This window comes from Pristis pectinata, chromosome 1 (genome assembly GCF_009764475.1).
Source record: "Pristis pectinata isolate sPriPec2 chromosome 1, sPriPec2.1.pri, whole genome shotgun sequence".
Lineage (NCBI taxonomy): Eukaryota > Metazoa > Chordata > Chondrichthyes > Rhinopristiformes > Pristidae > Pristis > Pristis pectinata.
The window spans coordinates 23,358,038-23,380,759 of record NC_067405.1 but is presented as its reverse complement, the minus strand read 5'-3'; the positions used below and the strand labels follow the sequence as shown (position 1 = coordinate 23,380,759).

General features: G+C 36.9%; 1 protein-coding gene across 2 annotated transcripts in view; it reads right to left on the bottom strand.

Annotated features, from left to right (window-relative positions):
• gtdc1 (glycosyltransferase-like domain containing 1) overlaps window positions 1-22,722 on the bottom strand; it is a 263,179-nt gene that overhangs the window by 20,917 nt on the left and 219,540 nt on the right. For both annotated transcript variants that reach the window (XM_052017227.1, XM_052017221.1), the window contains exons 6-8: window positions 20,798-21,166; window positions 16,409-16,518; window positions 15,632-15,776 (exon numbers count right to left, since the gene is read on the bottom strand). In XM_052017227.1, the coding sequence (XP_051873187.1) occupies window positions 15,632-15,776; window positions 16,409-16,518; window positions 20,798-21,166 (624 nt within the window). The remainder of the gene's footprint in view (window positions 1-15,631; window positions 15,777-16,408; window positions 16,519-20,797; window positions 21,167-22,722) is intronic.

Genomic DNA, 22,722 nt, shown 5'->3' with positions numbered 1-22,722 from the left:
TTTAAACCAATTTGGCAGGTAGTTAAGCACAGAAAGGTAGCAATGAAGAAGAGAAAAAAATATCAAAAATGATTGGAAATGATAAATAATAACAGAACAGGAAAGTGTAAGTTTTTAGACAGAACAAATTTAAAAGAGAGTACAAAAAGATCCAAGATAGGTTTACAGTGCATGCATGCAAATGCAAGAAATGCATTAAAAAAGGGTGGTGAGCTGCTAGCTCCATGTGGGATTGCAATGTCTTTAGAATAACTGGCTAACAAAAGGGCAGGGATGGGCTCTAAATACTCCCAGAAGTAGAATGTTCAGGAAAGATAAGGAAGGAAATACTGGGCAGTGTCACAGCTGGTAGCGCCGTTGCTTCACAGCACCACAGACCCAGGTTCAAGCTTGACCTTGGGTGCTGTCTATGTGGAGTTTTTATGTTCTCAATGTGACCATGTGGATTTCCTCTGAGTGCTCCGGCTTCAGGGATTGTTCAACATTTACTACTAACCTTTATTCCAGAAGGGCAGCAGGGATAAGCCAGGTAATTACAGTCTGGTGAATCCATTAGGGGTAGGGAAAAGTATTGGAAAAAATAAGAATATGATTAAACTGCACTTGGAGAGACAGGATTAATCAAGGACAGTCAGCATGACTTTATTAAGGGGAGATCCTATCTGACTAATTCGATTAAATTTTTTGAAGAATTAACTAAGTGTGTTAATGAGGGCAATCCAGTTGATGTAGTCTACCTTGACTTCAGTATGGCCTTTGACAAGGCTCTTGTCAAGGCCCAGTCCAGAAGACTGGTCCAAAAAGTAAGAACCCATGGGATTCAGGGCACTTTGGCACATTGGATCCACAATTGGCTCGGTGATAGGAGGCAGAGACTGATAGTCAAGGATTGTTTTTACGATTGTAACCCTGTGACCAGCAATGCATGACAGGGATTGTTGCCAGGAACTTTGCTGTTTGTTACATCCATTAATAATCTGGATATGAACATAAGAGATACATAGTTAGCAATTTTCAGATGAACACAAAAATTCATGGTGTTGTTAATAGTGAAGACTGTTGTCTTTAATTCATATTGATGAGTTGGTAAGATGAACAGAGCAGTAGCAAATGGAATTTAATATTGAAAAACATCAAGTGATGTGTTTCGGGAGGACTAAAAAGGCTAGATATACATAATGAATGGAAATAATCTTGGTGTACATGTCCCAGATTTCCAGAAGGCAGCAGCACAGGTAGATAAGGTGGTTAAGAAGGGAAACGGCTTACTTGCCTTCATTTGCCAGCCATTGAATGTAAGACCAGAGATGTTATAACACAACTATATAAATCATTGATTGGGCCACACCTAGAGTACTGCTTTTAGTTCTGGTGACCACAGTGGAAGAAAGTGGTTGCACTGCAGAAGATGCAGGTGACTATCATTAGGATTTTTGAACTGGAGGGAAACATATTGTGGAACATCTCCGAGGCTGTTACTTTACAGAGATCTTAACTAGGACTACTGCTTTTAATAATACATATTAGCGATTTGGACTCAGGTGTCCAGGGCACAATTTCTAAATATGCAGATGGCACAAGACTTGGAAATGTAGGTGAACTGTGGGGAAAATAATAAATGAATTGCTCTTACACGGAGTTGATATGAACTCAACAGGCTGAATGGCCTTCTTGTTTGCCGTAACCATTCTGTGATTCTATCTGGATTCACTTCAGAAAGAATAGGCAATTTCTAAACATGCACAGTGATAATGCAACATTCTGATATGCTATTGAGTTCTCAGAAACTATGCCAGCTTCAAGTGTTAGATTAAAGCCAAGGGAATGCTGCTCAGGATTGTATAACCTATTTGTTAGTCTCACTGGAGGCTGATGGGCACAGTACAGTTTTTCTACTCTAATCTTTTTAAGCCAGCTTTATCGCAACAGTGTATGAATTTATCAATGTATGCAAGTAAATATTCACAATTTACATTTCTGAAAGTACATCTTGACTCCAAATTTTGGGTGAATGGAGGGGAATGTGTAACACATAATACTAGGAGACATTACTAAGACAACAGAATCAGGATGCATTATTAAAGAATTTCAATATAATTAAGTGTGACGAAGTACAATTTGTTTGGAAGAATAAAGCAGAAAATAGTCTTCAGATAATAAAAGTCTAAATGGGTTAGAAGAGTGGAACAAATTTACAAACCATTAATAAAAGTGATACAGGTTAATAATCCAACAGAAATAGCAAAGCAATCACTGGGTTTCATTTCTAGCAGAATATAATTGAAAAGTGGAGAAGTTAAATTCATGTTAAACATTGATTAAACACTGTTCTAATGACCATGTTGTAAAAAGATAACATGGAGGCAATAGAAATGATCCAAAAAATATTCAGAAGAATGATGGAGACACAAGAGACTGCAGATATTGGAATCTGAAGCAACATACAATCAGCAAGTCGAGCAGCATCAGTGGGAGGAAAGGAATTGTCGACATTTTGGGTCAAAACCCTACATCAGGGAACTCAGCAGGTCAAGCAGCATCTATGGGAGGTAAGGAATTGTTGACGATTTGGGTGGAAACCCTGCATCAGGGGAATTTAGCAGGTGAAGCAGCACCTGTAGGAGGAAAGGAATTGTCAATGTCAGATTTGCGAGCATACATTTAACAGGAAAGGATGAAGGCTGGGGATTCATCTTTACAGAAGGCTGCAGGGTGACCAGTTTGAAGATCTTAAGGTAGTGGTAGCCATGGAGAAAATGTTTCCACCTGGAGGAGTGCAAAATCAGATGCTATTAATACAAGATAGTCACTAATAAAACAATAGGAAATTCAGGGGAGAATTCTTTACCTGAAGAGTTGTAAATGTTGAAGTTGTCACTACAGGGAGTTGTTGACATAAATACCATAAGTGTACTGAGGGGATAACTAGATGAACACATGAGGGAGAAAGGGATCGAAGGATTGGTGTGATTAGAAGAAGAATGGTAGGAAGAGGCTCATGTGGAGTTAAAACCTGGCATAGGTTTACAGGACTGAATAAACAGTTTTTGAGCTGTATAGACAATGTAACAGTTTAATAATAGTTGGTACATCCAATAGGAAGCACCCAGGCTTATGCATTAAGAAACCTCTGACACACCTTCCTAACAGAATGCGCAACCTTCTTTCTATGTTCTGCCTTTCTCTTTGGAGGATAATGTAAACTAAAGTAAGTTCTATTCTGTGGATTTGCTTAGACCTTTTACAGTTATTCATTTAGGCAAGAGAACATGGAATTACTTGGGATTCAATAAATTCAAGTGAAAGACCACTGTAAACAACATAGACACTGTGAATTCATTGCTACACCAGTATGTTGGCATCTTACATTATATCTGCTTTGCTTGTGCCTGATTCACACCTATCTGCATTATCTAAATCTTCAGAATAAGGCAACAGCCAAAAATGTAGCACCCACAAAGAATAATAGATCTCTGGGAATGAACAGAATAGTACTTCACAAATCACAACAATGAAGTTCATCTGGTTTAGAATTGTCATTTGAAATCATAGATTGAAACACTATATAGTATTCCTCCAGGGGAGCAATTCAATTTATGCTACTTGTTCTGTGGGTGATTTTACCAAATCTGTGAGACTACAGTGATGAAATGTGAATATGTTGTGGTAGCACTATCAACATTATTGACGTGAAAATTATACAAAAGATCGTAAGTGACCTCTCTTGCAACTAATTTTTCTCTATGAAAGTTAGTGTTAGCACTCAATGGCAGAAAACTTGAAATGAGGTCTTAAGTCTCAAATAGGATATTTTGCTTAAATTTTTGCTTTGAAATGTATTCCTCATCAGAAGTGCTAAACTGTAGCACAAACATGTTCTGACAAATGGTTGCAGACTGAAACATTAAATGCTTCTCTTTCCATATGTGCTGCCTGACTTGCTGAGTTTTTTTCCCAGCAATTTCTGTTTTTGTTTTAGATTTCTAGCATCTGCAGTTATTTTGGATTTTCAATATGTTTTACTCTGCTTCAGAAATTTTATTCCATTAGTTTCGATGGAATGAACTCCAGAGGCAGAATACAACTCTAATAAAGCATGTTTAAAACTGTCAACTGGAAATGAATTTCTCAGCATCTACATTTACAAACAAGTGATGAATTATAAATCATTGAACCAATCCCCAAAATAGGCAACATCAATATTAAGCAAATTTATGAAAGGAACAGGAACAGGCATTCAGTCCTTTGATTCTTTTCTGTTAATTGGCCAGCTATAGTGGTGTTAATCACTATTTCTATCCCTTTCTCCATATTACTCGATATAAGTGCCTTCCTTTTGAACAAGTCAATTGTTTTGCCTTTTTATGCTTTCCATTGAAGTGCATTCCACATTCCCACAACCTCGTATAAAATAGTTTTGAATTTACTTTTAACAAGTCTAGTTCTCAGTTTTAAGTTTATGGCTATAAATTCTTGGTTCCTCTGCAACAAGGGAAAAAGATAATACTGTCTACTATTATCAATACAATTCATTATTAACCCTTTTGGGAAAATGGGTTGAGTCTCTTTTAGAGAGCTGGCATACACAGGGTGGCCAAATGACCCAACACGGCATGATGGTAAAACAGAAATGGTACACCCTGTTCTTGATGATCCTGCCCCTCATGATGGATCAGGACTGTCCCGACACTGTTACACCATTGCTTCAAAGTTCAAAAGACTTGATTTGGATTGGTATCCTAATCCTGATTAAAGAACCTCTATTATTTAATGGTGCACATTCATAAATTCAGGAATCGCAATCCATATGCTAAATTGTATTACAAATGATTACTGTCTCTTTAAAGACAGGGTTTTAAGTGGTCTCTTAAAGAGAGAATGTTGGATGGAACAAGAGGAGGTGGTAAAGGAGCAGACCAGGAGGAATTATGAGAAGTTTAGAATGCAGGTATGTAAGCATACAGTGTTTTGAATGAACTAAACGCACAAATAGCCATTTAGGAATATGAAATAGCAGCAAGAATGGAAAGATGGTTTAAAAATAGGAGGATTGGATGCTTAATATTTGTAAATGGAAAGTGTTAATGAAGAAAAGGAGGAGGGGTGGTGGTCCTGATTACAGAAGGTATTTTAGTGTTGGAAAGGGAGGATGTCTTTGGTCGGGGGTGTGGTCAGAACTCGATTTATTCAGTTAGGATTAAGAAGCAGACTAACCAGGAGTATTCCATTCACCTCTAAATAACAAGAGGAAGATAGAACAGCAAGTCTGCAGTATAATTACAGAGCTGTGTAAGATCTATAGAGTAATAACACTGGGGATATTAATGACCCAAATATCTATTGTGATAACGTTAAGAGTAAACTGAAAGGAGGGGGAGCAATTTCTGAAATGTGGTCAATACGAGTTCCTTGACAAGTATGCCCAACTAGAAAGGAGGCAATGCTTAAGAATTTAGGTGAGCCAAGTGTCAGTGGGAGAATTTTTAGTAAAAGCAATAAGGATTGGTTTAGTAATGGAGAAAGGCTTGGGATGATCTAAAGTACAATTTCTGAACTGAAACAGGGCTAACCAAAGGGATGAAAGGGTATATAGCCAGAAAAAATGGAGCCAAAGATTGACAGGAAAAAACTGATACAGAATATTGGGAGATCTTTAAGGACTATATCTTTCAGGTACAGATAAGGTATATTCTCACAAGAGGGAAAGGTAGAGGAAATCATAGTCAGGAATCCTTAAACAAAAAGGGAGATAGAGAAAGTGATGAAACATGTCTGGTGAATTCTTCAAGCAAGAACTGGGCTAAATATAAATGGATGAGAGGAAGAAAGGGTTGGCAAATAGAAAATAAGAGAATAGCAGTTCATATAAAATGGAGCCTAAAAATCTTCTACTGGTATATAAATGTAAATTGGTTGCGACCTATTTGGGATAAAGAGCGTGATATATGCTGAGAGACAAAGGGCAAAGTTAGGATACTTAATAAGTATTCTATGTTGGTGCGTTTACCAAAAGAGAACACTGACATGGCAGAAGTGGACATGTTAAAGATTAGGGATGAGATGAAGAATGATAAGCAGGCGATTATTGAAAGTTGAGTTGTACAGTGAGTGATAAAGTTGCTTGGTCCAGATAGCTTGCATCTTGCCTTGCTGAGGGAAGTGTGGGGTGAAGATTGTGGAAAGACCTGCTATTAATCTTTCAAATTCCCTTGATGTGTGGAGTGTTATAGGATTGGAAAATGGCAAGTATGAACACCTTTGCTCAGGCAAGCTTGTAAGGAGATTCCAGTAATTACAAATTCATGAGTTTGACATTGGTGATGTAAAAACTTTGAGAGACAACAATCAGGTAAATAAATATAACAGAGAGCTTTAATTAAGCATTTATAAAAAGTAGATTGTGTTTGACTGAACTTTTTGATGAAGTATTAGGAAAAAAAGGAGGAATTGGCATGGATGTTGTCTATATGAATTTTAAGAAAATGTGCGACAAGGAACAACATTAAAACTGGTTAACAAAATTGAGGCCTATGGAATAGGAGGTCCAGTATCAGCTTTGATATATAAAATTGGCTTAAGTACAGAAAGCAGTACGTTGTGATAAATGGTTGCTTTTCAGGATGGAGGATGGATGTCAGTAGTATTCCCCAAGGTCAGTGCCAGGACTGCTGATTCCTTTGATATATATAAATGACTTGGATATTGGAATACAGAGCAAAATTTCAAAACTTGCTGATGATACCAAACTTAGGGGTGTGACAAACTATGAGGATTATACCAATTGACTGCAACAGGACACAGATAGGCTGGCAGGATGGGCTGACACGCAGAAAATGACATTCAATACAGCGAAGTGCAAGGTGATGCATTTTGACAGAAGTGATAGGAGGCAATATACATTTTGCCATCAAATTCTGAAGAATATGCATGAACAGACAGACTTTGGGATTCATGTGTATCGATTTTTGAAGGTGGTAGGACAAATTAAGAGTGTAGTTAACAAATCGTATGGGATCTTGGGCTTTATAAAATTAGATATTGAGTACAATAGCAAGGTTGTGATACTGAGTACTTAAAAAACTCTGGTTAAGCCACAACATGAATATTGCATCTTGTTCGAGTTACCTCACTTTAAGAACGATGTGAAGGTTCTTGAGAGGATACTTAGGATATTTATCAGAATGGTTCCAGTGATGAGAAAGTTTACATACAAGTTTAGATTAAATCTGGCATTGTTCTCCTTGGAGTAGAGGAGGTTGAGGGGAGATTTGATAGAAGTATACAAGATTGGGACAGTTTTAGATGGTACAAAGATGACACAGATACAAGGTGTGAAGCTACAAGAATAGAGTAAATAATGGGACTGATTGGATTCTTCTACAGTTAGCCAGCATGGACTCCATGCATTGGGTAGCTTCCTTCGATGTCTTAACGATTCCATGACTCTATTTCTCACAGAGATCAGGTAACTTCCAAAGTTGTCAGCTTTCCACTGACTAAGAGTCCAAATAAAAAGTCAGACTGATTTTTGCTCAATAATGTTCATTATAAGTCAAATTGCGTTAATAAAGAAAGTTACTCTGTATCCTGTGCTCAGCTCAGCAAAGATTCCCAAATCTCAGGAAATAACTAACTTGGTTCCTGAAACACAAGCCTGTAAATCAACTTACTGCCAGGTAATTAGTTTCATTAATTTACAATTAAAATGGCAATGGTGTTAAGAATGGTTTGCTGCAAATTCTAGAGCACTGTTAATAGAGGTAGTGCCATGTTAATCACTGTCATTCCGTATGGGGTAATGGCACAGCAGTGTAAAAGTCACAAGAAAAGATGGCCTGGCATAAGCAATGCAGAAGTACTTCAAATATTTTCAAGCCAAAGTTTTAGATGAGGTATAAAAGATACTTTGTATAATTATAGTACTTGGTCGATTTGATATCCTACACTTTGTGATGAAACACAGCATCCCATTTACTTTCTTGATTGGATTTTTCACTTGTAAGCTACTCTTTCTGACTGATTACCTGGATCCCTAAATTCTACTTTTGTTAACTACCAGCCCCCTCCTTGTGTTTCTCCATTTAAACTGTATTTCCATCTGCCATTCCTACATCTAAAGTGTGCCATCTCACACTTCATTACGTTAAATTGCATCTGTCATCATTCCACTCACTCAATCAACATACTTCTTTAATGTTCTGCTCACTTCTTCACAATTCAATGCACCATCAAGTTTAGTATCATCTGTAAACTTGAAAATACTTTCTTCTCTCCCTAAGTACACATCAGTAATACACAGAATGGGAAAAGAAAAAGTACAGCACATCAGAAAATGAGAAAGGTCATGAATCTAAAGCCAAAGAGAAAACTCTCAAAAAATATGTAATGAAATGCTGTAATCCTTCAAAGTCAGCTTCCAATTTTGGGGGCTTAAACAGTTATATATTGATCACTTGTTAAAAATCTAAACATTGATATGTCCATACATTCACACGTCGTTCACTGATGCACCTGGGAAATATCTATCCACCATTTCTAAAATCAGCTACATTAAGTCCTTTGGCTCATCCTGTATGACCAGCACTTTATGTATAAGCGTGGATTTGTATTTTGTAGTAAGTGGATATTGGAGACCTTTAGTATTACCATGTTGTCAGGAAAATAATTAATTATTGATAGAAAAATAAAAAACTAAATCTTCACACTAAAACTCTGTGCAACTATATTTACTTCCATGCTCACGGCTCTCATACTGATAATTCAGTTGATAAAAGGTAGTCATAATTTGTTTGCCCTGCCTTGCTGGAGTATGGTTCCAGATACTGTCAATGGGTTTAAGAAAAAAAACTGCACATGCTGGATACCTGAAATAAAAATTTTGGAAACACTCAGCAATCAGTATGATTCTGTGGAAAGAGAAATGGAGTCAATGTCTTAGGTTGAAGACACTTTGTTATAAAAAACAAAGATGTTGGAACCATTTCAACTGGACAGGCAGCATCTGTGAGTTAATGTTTCACGATAAAGATAGTTCATCAGTTCCAAGAAGGGTCCTTCTCCTGAGATGTTAACTGTTTCCCTATCCATAGATGCTGCCTGACCTGCTGAAGGTTTTCTTTGTTTTCGATTCTTATTTCAGGTATAACTTTCCCAAATGATCACTATTTGTGAAGTGGTAGATTTTTCAACTGCTGTGAGTGGGCTGGGGAACTATTTTCCCAGTTTGATTACTTCATCAACTGCATTCCATGCATGTACACTTACGACAGTGGCAATCAAATACAGAAATGTTAACTGACTTTCTGTTCTTCAATCCACAAGCAGCACAGTCGATTGCGATAGGGGTAGGCAACACGGCACAACCTTTCATAGGAACATTGCTGGAATGCCTGGCTTAGCTACAACAACATCCTCCATAAATGCAGCACCTTTACTGTGGCAACACAGTCCAAGGCATTGCACAACCCCTTATCAGATAAACTCACTGAACCAATACTGGAGCCTTGCAACAACTTAATTTTTGTTTAAATTCTATGTTACCGATTTTCTCCACAGAATCACAGGCTTTATACATGATATTGATTACAAGAACCAGAAATATATGCCAACCATATACCAAATACCCCGGCTTGGTGCATGGTGTCAAATTGGGCAACACACTTCAGATCGAGTTTGAAGAAGGTCAAACAGATATTAGAGTCATAGAGCAATACAACAGGGATACGGGCCTTCACCCAATGAGTCCATGCCAACTGTGGTGCCCACCCAGCTAGTCCCAATTTCCTGCGTTTGGCCCATATCCCTCTAAGCCTCACCCCTCTATGTACCTATCCAAGTGCTTCTTTAAATTGTACTTGCCTCAACCACTTCCTCTGGCAGCTCGTTCCATATACTCACTACCTTTTGTGAAAAAGTTGCCCCTCAAGTCCCTTTTAAGTCTTTTCCCTCTCACCCTCAATCTATACCCCTTAGTTTTGGACTCTCCTACCCCGGGGAAAAGTCTTCTACCATCCACCTTATTTATGCCCCTCATGATTTTATAAACTTCTATAAGATCACCTCTCATTCTCCTACTCTCCAAGGAATAAGGACCTAAGTTGGGATGGTGAGGACAAAGCACGCATGACACAATACCCTAAATAGACATTCTATTCTGAGCTCCATCACAGTAACAGATTATTAGGATGGTTTCAGGGTTAATGGATATGGGAACAGACTAAAGTAGATGGGGCAGTTCTTTGTAAGACAAAAAATAAAGAGATTTAATAGAATTGTTTAACATCATGTTCAGAAAGCATAAATTAAATAAAAACAAATTGTTTCCAATGACCAGCCGCATAGATTTAAGGTGATTGGTAAAAAAACAAGAGGCAACATGAATCAAGACTTAATAAATGCTGTAACTGTTTAGGATTTAGAAAGCACTGCCTTATAGAGTGATGGAAATGGATTCAGTAGCAGCTTACATAAGGGAAATGAATAAATAATAAAATAACAAAATACTACAGTGAAATGAGGGAAAAATAGCAAGTGGGGCTGCATCATCATTCCAAGATTTCCACAATCATATTTTTGTGCAATGTTACACCTCACATCCAACAAGCTGCCTGCTGGACCTGCAGCTAATCATGAATAGGTCAGCAGCACGTGCAGAAATAGAAATAGTTAACCTTTCTGGTTGGCGACTCTGGGAAAGAGAGAAAATAGGTCAGCTTTAAGTTGCAGAAAGTGGGGTTGGGGTGGTTAGGACAAAGAATGCATGACACCAGACATCCTAAATAGACACTCTATTCCAAGCTCCATCACAGTAAGAGGTTACCAGCAAGAGTGGTGACGACTCAAGGATGCTCTCAAATCCTCTTTGAAAAAGTGTAACATTCCCACCAACTCATGGGAATCCATGACTCGTGATCTAAAATTGGAGGAAGAGTATTCGAGATTAAGAAGCTTGACTCCGTTCATCAAGAGCACCCAGGAATCCAGCATAAATGATGGAAATGAAGCACATCACCTCCAAAACCACCCATGTATCTGGCCAAACGTGGCAGTCTGCAAGTCCCACATTGACCTCATCAACTACCCCAAAAGCCAGAGAACCAGAGTGGAGGAAAACTATTCTCAATCCCAAGGGATGACTATACTATGATTGAATGACCAAAAGCATCCCTATTTAAAATAGCATAAAGCTTTTAGAGCTGTACTATGCCACATTATATTACAAAACACCAGTAGTTATGAAGATAAATTGCAAAAGAACTAATTAAACCACTACAAAAATGTTGTATGAACACTGTGTTCCCACATTGCCCTGTCTATTCCTTATTGCACCAGAACAATTGATGAAACCAATCACTTATTTCATTGTACAACTAACAATGCTCATCTGTGAAGTGATTGCTCTGATTTATTTACTTTCGCCTTATTTATGATGACGTACCATAATCGACTAAGATTAGATGTGCCATCTAACCTTGGGTGCTACATCACTGCAGAACTATACTCAGCTGCTGCAATTGAATGTATGTCAAGAGTGAGGTGATCTGTCTCAGTTAGTGAGGGATCAAATAAACCACCATATTTTGTGATTTTACCAGATTTATTTTACTGGCAAAATGCAGCAGGATGGTACAATAGGGGATTACTGTGTTGCAACAAGGAAATCAACCCAGAAGCTTCCTAAATTAAATGCAAGTGCCAAACTGATAAATATTAAGACACTGAAGCTAATAAGAAAGTTGGCATTTTGGGCAAGTGAAAGCACAAGCTCAGAAAATCATAAGCTCAGAAAATCAGTCACATGCTGCTGCTTTCTCTAGTACCTCCACAACTCTGCCCCATAATATCATTCCAAACTCACTGAAGCCCTGACCATAAAACCAACTCTCCTGCACCATCCCTAGTTATTCTGATCACCTCATTCTCTAGCCGCCCAATGTCCAGGCTTTGAAGCTGATAACGCTTTGACCTCCCAACATCTAACCCCACTGACTCAAATACCACTCTCAATTCTTGGTCTCCCACCCTGATCTTCCACCATGATCGTGCTACCCAGAACCACTCCCCCTCCCCCCCACTCCCAATCCCCTTCTCCTTACTACTTAAGCAGAGGCCCAATGATTCCATCCTTACACCCCTGACCATACCACAGCTCAATTTTTCTTCATTCCACCCTTTGACTCAACTCCTACCTCATCAACTTCTTGAATAATCTTAAGCTTTCCAATCACACCACCATTTACTTTCCTGTACTTAAAAGAATACAAGCTTATTCGCAACAACAAATCCTTATATTTTAACCCTTTTATCTTGGAAATCATTGTGGTGCCAAAATAAAATTCATTAATAGGATTACAATCATTTTATGTGAATTGTAAACAATAGTATATTTCATAAACTAACCTTAAAATTTCAGCAGATTTGGAAGTCAGGGAGCACTTAAAATGGGTACAAGATGGACTCACTTGTTTACATGTGACAGAATGGCTTCAACATTTATTATTTGATTCTCAAATCTTTGTCTTCCTTTTTAAACTAAAAATAAGTGACAAACATCACAATAACACTGGCTGTCACACAGTGTGTCGTACAGTCCCATAGCAGTGAAGTAGTTAAATTTTCAAAAGAAACCTCATCTGTTGTTTGTTAGCTGTTAATATATATTTTTTAACACTACTTTTAAACATTACTTAAAACTCTATCTCTACCTCTTTCTTATCAGGCATAACTTACATTTGTAACACATAACTTTTTAATAACTACATGTATATCAAATTCCATTGTAACGATGTTTCAACATGTCTTTGCTTAGGGACAGAGCAGTCAAATTTCATTTAACACAAGCAGTGTTCTAATAACATAAAAACCCTTGTTGGACAAGCAGTTGTGTTATTCTACTCAAAGTGCTCTCACTGAACTAATCTGGAGGAACATTTATTTCTGATATCAAGTATAAAATATTAAGGTCCATCAAAATTCATATTAATGAGATGACTGTAAATGTAAAATCTTGGTTATTCAGTTTTAAGCATATTTTAATGAAACCAGATGACTGCACATCTTGCACATTTAAAAAAAAATGTTAGCATTATCTTTCTGGCTGAGAACTTTGATCTTTCACATTAGAGTTCCAATTACTTAGTAACTTTTTTTGCTAAGTTGGCTTTGTATTTTAAAGCAGAAGTTCCAAATACTTCGATAAACTTTTGAGTTTTTGACATTGAGATAATACAGGTTCTCAGTAAGCAAAAGGTTACTTGGGAAGAATCCAGTCTGAAATTCTAAAGCCTGGGCTACATGGACAAGAGCATTGGACAATGGGAGGTCGGATACAATGACACAGATTGACAGCGTTGGTCAAAAGCACAGCAGGAAGGCGTGCATATGCAGGTTCAACAGCTGGGGCAACAAATGCCCTTTCACAGGTGTGCAACATTTGTGGCTTTATGATTCCAGAATCTGTCTCTGTGCTTTCCTTATATCAAACTTGAGAGCAGATTCTCTTTTATCAAAGTATTACAGCTCAAAGCAAAACTCTGCACTTGTATCTGTTCCATGTGAACCTCTTAAATATTTACTAGTCACAGATTCATAACTGTCGTGTATTTCAGTGAGAGTCAAGACCTGAAATTGGAACATCATCACCATTTAAGAGACCACCATTAACTCTTCTTTTCTCGGACGATGATAGGAAATTACCCCCATGAATTTTAAGAGAAATGGTAATGAACTGGTAGTGTGACAAAATCAATAGTTAAAATGTAACTCATTCTGTGCAAAGCTCTGAAGATTGTTTCCACTTATTATTTTGTTGGTTCTAGTTAAAGTTTAATTAACCAATCTCTTCTGCATCGACAAGCATGTTGTCCATAATTTTCCCTTACAGTAGTTATATATTATATATACCCTGACAATTTAAAAATAAGTTTACGATCTCAAAAGAATTTTTTTTTAAATATGCAAAACCAACAGGAGTAATTTCTGGGGGAATAAACAGAGTGGCTTCAAACCTAATAACTCTGAAATAGTTTAATACCATAAATTACAATCCTGAGTTATTTGTTACATTTATAAAATATACACAGTACCAAAGTAAGTGCTTTAAACATATTCATGCTTCTATTTAAGACTGTGTAATTTTTAAAATGTACTTTGTAACACAGTGGGAGTACCATTACAAGAAGGATTGGAGTGGTTCAAGTATGTGGCTCATTTTCAAAGAGCAATAAGGGATGGGCAATAAAGGCTGCCCTTACCAGCAATGCCCAGATCCCAAGTAATAGCAAAAGCGGAACTGGTCCACTAATATCCATTAAGATCTTTTGAAGTAGTTTGAGAATATCATTCAAGATCTACTCATCTAAACATATACAAATAAATAATCAGGTGGGAAGTGAATGAAAAAGAAAAGGATGAAACAATCCAGCAGGGATGAATTTGTTACACAAGTAACACGGTCTGCAGGGCTATGATCACTATCATTTTCATGTTGAACTGTTCTTGTGTCTGAGTGCAAATGTGGAAAAAGCATGTGGCTCTCTTGTCAATACAGTGTAAGCATGTGTGAAGAGAGGGAATGAACAAAATATATGAAACAATCTCTTACCTGTTGTATTAAAATAAATAACTCAATTATGCATTAGATTTGACTGTCATAGTTAATAAAGGTCTAAGACTGGCAAATGTACTTAACTGTGCACAAAAGCTCTGGGAAGTATTATTAAATTAAAATTCCTATACTTATATAAATATCACAAGCATAACATATGTCATTAGACATGAAGATATTTTGGCTTAATATTGAGCATCTGTCACAAAAGCAACACCATGACCTTTATTGCCAAAAGTGCTAAGTCTATGAATCTTAAAATGACGATCTATCCCCTTCAGTTCCTATAATTTATTTGCAAATAGTTATTGGGATTCTGATCCTACATTTAATTAGCTGATAATTTTTCTTCACTGAATTATTTTACTGCAGGCAATGGCACTCAGTCACATTGTCCAGCAATAACAGTTCTGATAGGTGGAATGCTTTTTTTTAAACTGTAATGCAGATGACACAGACTTATGAGACCTGACTCGAGTTGGAACAGTAAAACGCTAATTATTGATAGCACCTTTTTTGAAACCTTTGAAATCAGGGAAATGTGGTCTTATAATTATGTTTTTCTCCAATTTTTAAGTAAAAGATGAAGTTAATTATTAATGACAAAAAGGAGGGTAAATATAAAGCTGCATGATTAAAACATTGCTGCATTAGGGATGTTTTAATTAAGTGAAAATGCTAATGTTGTTATACTAAGCAGATCAGATTAAAATGATCCTCACTGTGAGTTATTGTAACCCATATTTTATGTTACATTACCAATGACATGTAAAAAAAAGATCTACAAGAGATACACTACTATCCATAAACATTACTACAAAAAATCCTATATATTAAATAACAGGGACTAATAATTCTTCTTCATATTCTTTCGTGTATCATGACTTCTTTTATTTTTTACATTTACAAAAGGAAATAGCGTGACAGTCACTTTAATTTCTAAAGAAATCATTTCTCTCTCAAATGTTTGGGGAGATCTGCATTTCAGTTGACAGTAATTAGCATTAACTAATAAAGAACACTCACATTGCCACTCCAAAGAATTCGTGTTTTGCTGTTGATATGACAATGTCTGCCATGCACAGAACTTTGAGGTAGTCGTCTTTACTGCTTTGGTAGCCCCAGTGCAAAACAGAGGAACCCAATTCCCTTCTGGCTTCAGCAAAGATGTCTTTAATGAGAAAAAAATATTCAACAATTCAATATGGTGCAAAATTAACTCGTATGTCAGCTTTGCCTCGTCTAAAGTTCAGGTTAATTAGCTTCTGCTTATTTTATAGAACTTCTCAGAGTTGTTTGCTTGTATAATCAAGGCAAGGAAGCAGAACCAAATGCTGAGGTGCAAAAGCTGACAGAAGCAAGGCCCGCCTCAACATCCTCCCCTCTATGAAAAGCCAACTGTCTGCTTCATAAAACTCGCTTAGCAGACAGTGAAACAAAATGGACTGTAAAGTTCGTTAAATGAAAATATTAAAAAAGAATTAAGCTAATGGAGATAAAATTAAAAGAAATGAGGCAACAAAAACATCACACCAAAAATGGCATCACTGTGACAGCTAAGTTTCCTAATGACGGACTGCATTCGGAAAAATTAAATGGCATTCCATGCTTAAATTTCTTTGGAAAGTAATGATCCATGAATGATGCTCACTCCAGGCATTTAGAAGTGGGAAAAAAAATGCTCAACAACAACAAAGAGGGTTCTGAGACTGACAGAGATTTTTGCAACACAGAGGTGTTTTTTTTTGTGTGGTGGGGGGAGGGTTGGGGAAGGAAAGCGTTTACTTCTCACAGAAGCAATACCTGGTACATCTGTAAAGGTCTCGCCAAGGACAGAAACTTCGAAGGTTAGTCCATTTTCCTTCAGCTTCAGTAATGTCTTGAAGAAGAGTTCAGGGTCTTTGTCATGCTCCCTTGAAACAAAGCAAAGTTTAAGCTGGTGAGAGGGCTTTACAAGTTAAATAAGGTGGTGTTTGGTATGTCATGAAAAAGAATCCCCCAAATCCAGGCTCCTTACCCTTGGAAAACTGCTTTTCTTTATAAATCTATTGAAAGATCTTCAGCTAGAATATAACTTAGTTGTCAAGAGTTCTTTATAATGCTTTATGTGCATTTGTTCCTTTATATTATGTCCATGACAATATTGAGAAGGGTAGCTGAAAGGAGTTATGAGTTTGACACTGTGAGGGAGAAAATTTAGCACACACAGTTGAAATGACAAGATTGTTGAAATACCCTACACTAATGACTGTGTTTTTGCTGATGCTAATTTAGCTCCCTCACACTGCCAAGTTCAGAACTCCTCCAGCTTGGTTCACTGATGAAGTCATCAGGACTATTTGTTTATAAAATAAATTCATCTCTTGGCCTCCCCCTTAAAGAAATTGTAGGATATTACAATGAATCATAATTCGATACAACTTCTTTTTCAACTATTGAAAAGAGTAATGAATTCAAGGAGATGAAATTGATCAACACCAACAGTGCCCCAATAGTAATCAGGAGCATATTTGAATTGCATCCAATTATCTTCCTGCATCAGCATCCCGAGAATTTATCCGGGCTACTCTGTAGCACATTTATCTGCAGCACATTAAGAGTTAAATTAAACATATTGATCAAGTTAAGATCTGGGATACTGAACATCCTGATTCTTCATCAGTTCTGACAACACAATAAAGTACAGATACAGAATGTTAAATCAGATTCTGAATACAGAATAACCTCAAAATACTCTATCCCTGCTTAGCGAGGCTCTGTATACTTTTATTGACCAAAATAATTTATGTTAGTTGAAAGCAGTTAAGAATATTTTAACACCAGAACATTCTGGCTCCGGTTTTGGATAAACATTGGTTGAAAAAAAGTTTACTACTTGCAATTTGTGCAGAGTAGGATGTAAAAAGTGCAAGGAAATCCTTCAACTCAGATCTTGTGACATGGATCAAATACAACAAGCCAAGTAATAATTTAGCAGCATTACATTTCTATTCATTCTTGGCAAATTTTAAAAAAAAACTCCCAATAAAATATATCCCATTTTAATTATAAATACTGGGTTTCAATAGAATTTTTACCCTTGGTGAAATTTTTACTCAAGTGCTAATTAGTGCAAGATGGATTCACAGTTTTATTGCGCAGTTCCCTATCACAACATTAATCAATCCTGCAATCAGAACATATTAACTTTTTTTTATTTTAGCACTTGTCCAAGATACATGAAATTTACATTAACCCTCAGAGTGCCATCTATCTGCCATTTACGCCCACCTTTTAGAAACTTTCTGAATGTGCAACATGAAAATGCTAAATGAGAAGTGGGTAGTCAAATCAGTACCTCCAATAATAGAGATTTCCATGTGCAGGTTAAAATGACATTTTATTTGTACGTGTTTCTATATCTTATGAGTATTTGTGAGAAAAAAATCCAATCACATGGTTTGCAAGGTTAAAGTACAGACTCAATGTCTAATCTATCTGAAAAATACAAAACTAATTCTTTTGTGTGGAACAAGAACATCATCATTTACAAGGACTGTGAATTTAGACTACAATAGCTTCTTGCTGAAGGTCAAATGTCTCTGTTACGTTTTAATAATAATCTAAAGCAGCACCTCCAACTACACTATTTCTGCGGGGTTCATATTAGGCTCCTAAGGTGTGGTATTAACAGAGCTTATTTATTTTAATTTGAGAGGCTCTTATTTGTCCATTCCCTTGTGGCAAAGCTGATTTCCATGATGATTCCCTTCTTAATTTTAATACCCTTTTTACTCATCATATAGACATTAGAATTTTGCAGGAAATAATGGAACTCCTGTGCAGGAAGAAAAGACAACTGAAGGGATGATAGTAAACTAGCTTTTGCAATTAATTGGTGTATGGTAGTGCACGTGTATGATAACAGAATTTTTCACCAAGGAAAGCGAGGTTAATTAATGTACGAGCTGCATTCACCAAGATGCTGAATTTAGTATTTTTCCCCCATGGTGTCTTAAGTGCCTTGATTTCCCAGTAATGACCTAGTTCTCCTAATGAGTAACATTAACCCCTGGCTGTATCTGTCCAGGACTTAATTGTCAACTGAAGCTGAAAGAGAAGAGTTTGCCGATCAGCAGGTATGTGGTACATTAACACATGTCAACTCAGGTCCTAATAAATAAATCTGTTGCCATAGGAATGATAACATCAGCAGCACTGTTTTTCCTTAATTTTGAATAAATATCTTTCAATAAATCTGGAAGGGTGTTAGTGAGGTGAATGATATGGGGTGGGAGGGGGGGCAAGGGATTGAAATTAAGAAAATATGGAGGTAAATTTAAAAAATGCAGTTTTCTCAGGTGATTCTTTGAAAATGTCTAAAATGTTTTCTTTAAGTTATCATTTCTTCCTCCTTAATTATATGACCTCCCCCACCAACCTCACACTTCAATAGCAACTTTCTAATTCTGATTAAGTCCACCAATTCTGTCCTTTTTTTTGGGCTCTTGTATCTCTTAATTAAGAAACCTGACATTAAAGTAACCAGCCAGCAAGTGCACAGAACCGGGTGGCATTTAAAGTGTTTTATCATGAAATTATCCCAACAGAGTCCATCCCGCAAGATAACATCATCATCAATACTCCATGCAAGACCCAACAGCTCATGCACAATATTGCCTGCCATTTATCTGTTGTCAGCATAGGTTACAAACTGTAATCCTTGACTGCCTTGGAATTAGAATGTCTTTGATGTCCCCACAAGAGTTTTTGCCTGAAGGCTTTACCAATGCTCTGCAGCTCAATGTTTATTCCTCGTAATCTTCCTCTCATCTCCAGGCTACTGGTGACAGATGGTTATGTGCACACAATAGTGTTAGAGTTTGATATTTTTTTGCTCTCTATACAACAAATATCTATCAGATGTGGGCCAAGAAAGCTGACATAGCTCACTTAGGTAATGGCAACAAACAGCTTGAGTTGATGTTTTTGTCTTTTCTTCCCTTCTCCCTGCTTGTTTCCTTTCTAAAATTCTCAAAGGTAAAGTAGATTAACGTGGCTGGCTTTTATCAAAAAACACATAGCAAATGACACCATTTTATGCAGTTATAGTAATACTTTATGCATGTTTGTTTCCATATGTTAATATATTCCATTTATAATACCTGTACTTGAAGTTATTAGATAATACCATGAAATAAATAACTCACTTGTCTGTGTTTACACTGCATGACCTGAAGCACTACTAAAATTTACTGTGCCCTCATGATTTTTAAGGATGCCCCAGACATAAGCTATGCTGGTATTCACGTCTCCATCTCTACTAATGTTTAAGAACATTAATTTTATTTCTGGAACTACTGCTTGCTCTATATATCATGTTGATTAAAAATCCTGTTACATAAATAAGAGATGTGGACTAATATGTGTATCATGGATCAAGGACTTCAGGTATAGTTGCTGCATTTCACCGCTTGACACCATTAAATGATAAAAATTATGAAAACACTGACTTTTAACAATAAATAAAAAAATCATATTACAACATGATTTGTAAACTAATTCTAGGCCAATTCTTCCCCTGTTAAGGCTTTACACTATATCACCAGAAATGTCACATTTTGTTTCTTAAGGCCCCGGAGTCAAAGATGAAAATCCCTTTAGATACCAGCTGCTGCAGATCAGCTATGAAAGCTTCTGGAGTTTTAATGTACTGGAAGTCAAATCTGTGTAAAGACGATTTACTTTCCTGTTGTGCGTACTGACTGCTTCACCTGTAAGCAGTTGTTCAATAAAACCTGACCTACTGATCCATCCCAAGCGCCTCTTCCAAACACCTTATAATCTGGGATGAAGTAGACTCTAATCAGGCCACATGCAGATTAAACAGGCTAAGAGGTTACTGGAACAAAATGCTCACATTCACCACTGCAAAAATATTAGGCGCTAGGTTTTCCTCTGTTCGTTCACCCTCACACCCCCTCGCTACTACCACTCCCTCATTGCATTTTAATCCAAATTTATTCCCGTCTAACAGCACTGAAAACTGAAGTTTATGACTGTATACTTGTAGCGATTAGCTGAGCGGCAGATTCGGCTCTGTTCAGAAGAGATTATAGGATCTGGCTTTGTCAGTGATAATATGTGGAATGTGCCTCTGAAAAGACAGAGATGATTTAAGTTTATAGGTTAGCTCAGATGTACATTACTCACCACCTGTGTGGCCAAACAATATGTAAAGGTTTATACTGGGAAGCCACATTGTATTTTTCCTCCGAATTCCAACTCAACGTGCTGCAGAGGTTAAAGGCCGTATGTTCCTTATCTTCTTCTCCATGATAAGCACCTGTACCTTCACTTTTCTTGAAGTGGTTCAACTCCTCGAGTGATTCTGATGGGCTTGATAGTCCTTCCTGTTTTTCAGCGGGATGAGGTTCCAGGATTGAAGAACTGTTTCTCATCAATCCATCATGTGGTTTACACTTTCGCAAAGCAATCAGGCTCTCCAATCCTTTACCGTCTTCAATGTCTTGAATATCTGTCATCTGAAGATTTTGGCAAAGTTTATGTGCTGGCAGAAATCTGAAACGAGGTTAGATTGTGATGTAACTGTGAAATGGAGAGATCATAGAAAAATACAAGCAGCAGCTACAGTGGTTCAATGCAATATGAAAATTATGTGTAGTATGCAAAAATGGTAAATAAAACTATTTAAATTAATACTACATGCAGTTTTCCCACTTCATATAATTCAACCAAACAATGCATTCAATGCCTTATATAAATTTATTAGCATTACAATGTATTTAATGTTATTCTTCTCTCAGGCTATGATCAACTAAGGAAAGGATCATATATATGCACCAATGATATTGTACCAAAAGTTTTCAGTTACATGGAACTATATAGGATAAATGGCAGAAACAGGTCTCCCTGTAAAACTAGTCCGTGGTGCTGGTTATAGTTCAGTAGAGCATCTCCTGTCTTTTTTCCTCAAATAAATCTATCATTGCAACACCATTTTCCCCTCTCCCTCATCTTGTCCCAGCCTCCTCTGAAATGCAACTATTGTAGTCAACACAACTAGTTCCTTTGGGGGTGATTTCCACATTGCCAACATTCTTTGGGTAATGAAACTTCTTCTGAATCCTCTGCTGGATTCACAAAAACATCACAGCACTGAAGGAGGCCATTCGAGTCTGCACCAACTTCTTGTAAGGACAATTCTTTAGCCCTGCAAACTCCTTTCTTCCAGCTCAATGCTGACTGGTACATTGGCCTTCTCCACTCCTTCTGGCACAGAATTCCACAACAAGTTGTGGAGGGAAAAAAAAATTCTCACTTTTGATTCTGATGCTAATCATCTTCATTTTATTGTTGGTTCTTGACCTTTTTGCCATTGAGTACAGTTTCTCTTTATAATTCCCTCTAAGCAATTTTAAGTACCTCTATCATATTTTTCACAACCTCCTTTATTCCATGGAGGACAGATGCATCTCATCCACATAACTAAAACTCTCCACTCTCTCTAAAGCCTTTACACTTTTCCTAATGTTCAGCACCCAGAACTGGACATAAAATTTGAGGTACAGTCAAACCAATTTTCTAGGAATCCACTTCATCAAAATCTTCCGTAATTTTAAAGACCTCTATCAGTCCATTATTCCTTGGTACGTACACCCTCATATTTATGGAATTATCCTTGTAATTTATCTCTGCATCCTTTCCCAGTGCTTCTTATAATATGGTGGCCAAAACTATATGTAATTTTTAAAGCATTGTTGAACCAAGGTTTAATACAAATAATGCAATTATTATTTCACATTGTGCCTAAATGTTCTCAATGAGTTCATTTTAAAAAAGACAAGAACTTGCCAGAAAAAAAAAATTGGCCAAACTGATAGTCTGTGCATATATGCATGCTCAGCACTACACACCCAAATTATCTATTGCCCAGTTACACCAAATGAGACTCTCTGAGTTTTGTTTTCTCAGAACAATGAGAAATTCTGAACTGTTATTTGTTTTGGGGCAGTATGCAGAATTGCCTCAATATTGTCAGACACTTAACATTTCAAGTAAAGCAGCACTGTTAATAAGAACAGCTCTGTTTTAATCTTTTCATTTCAGCTTCTTTG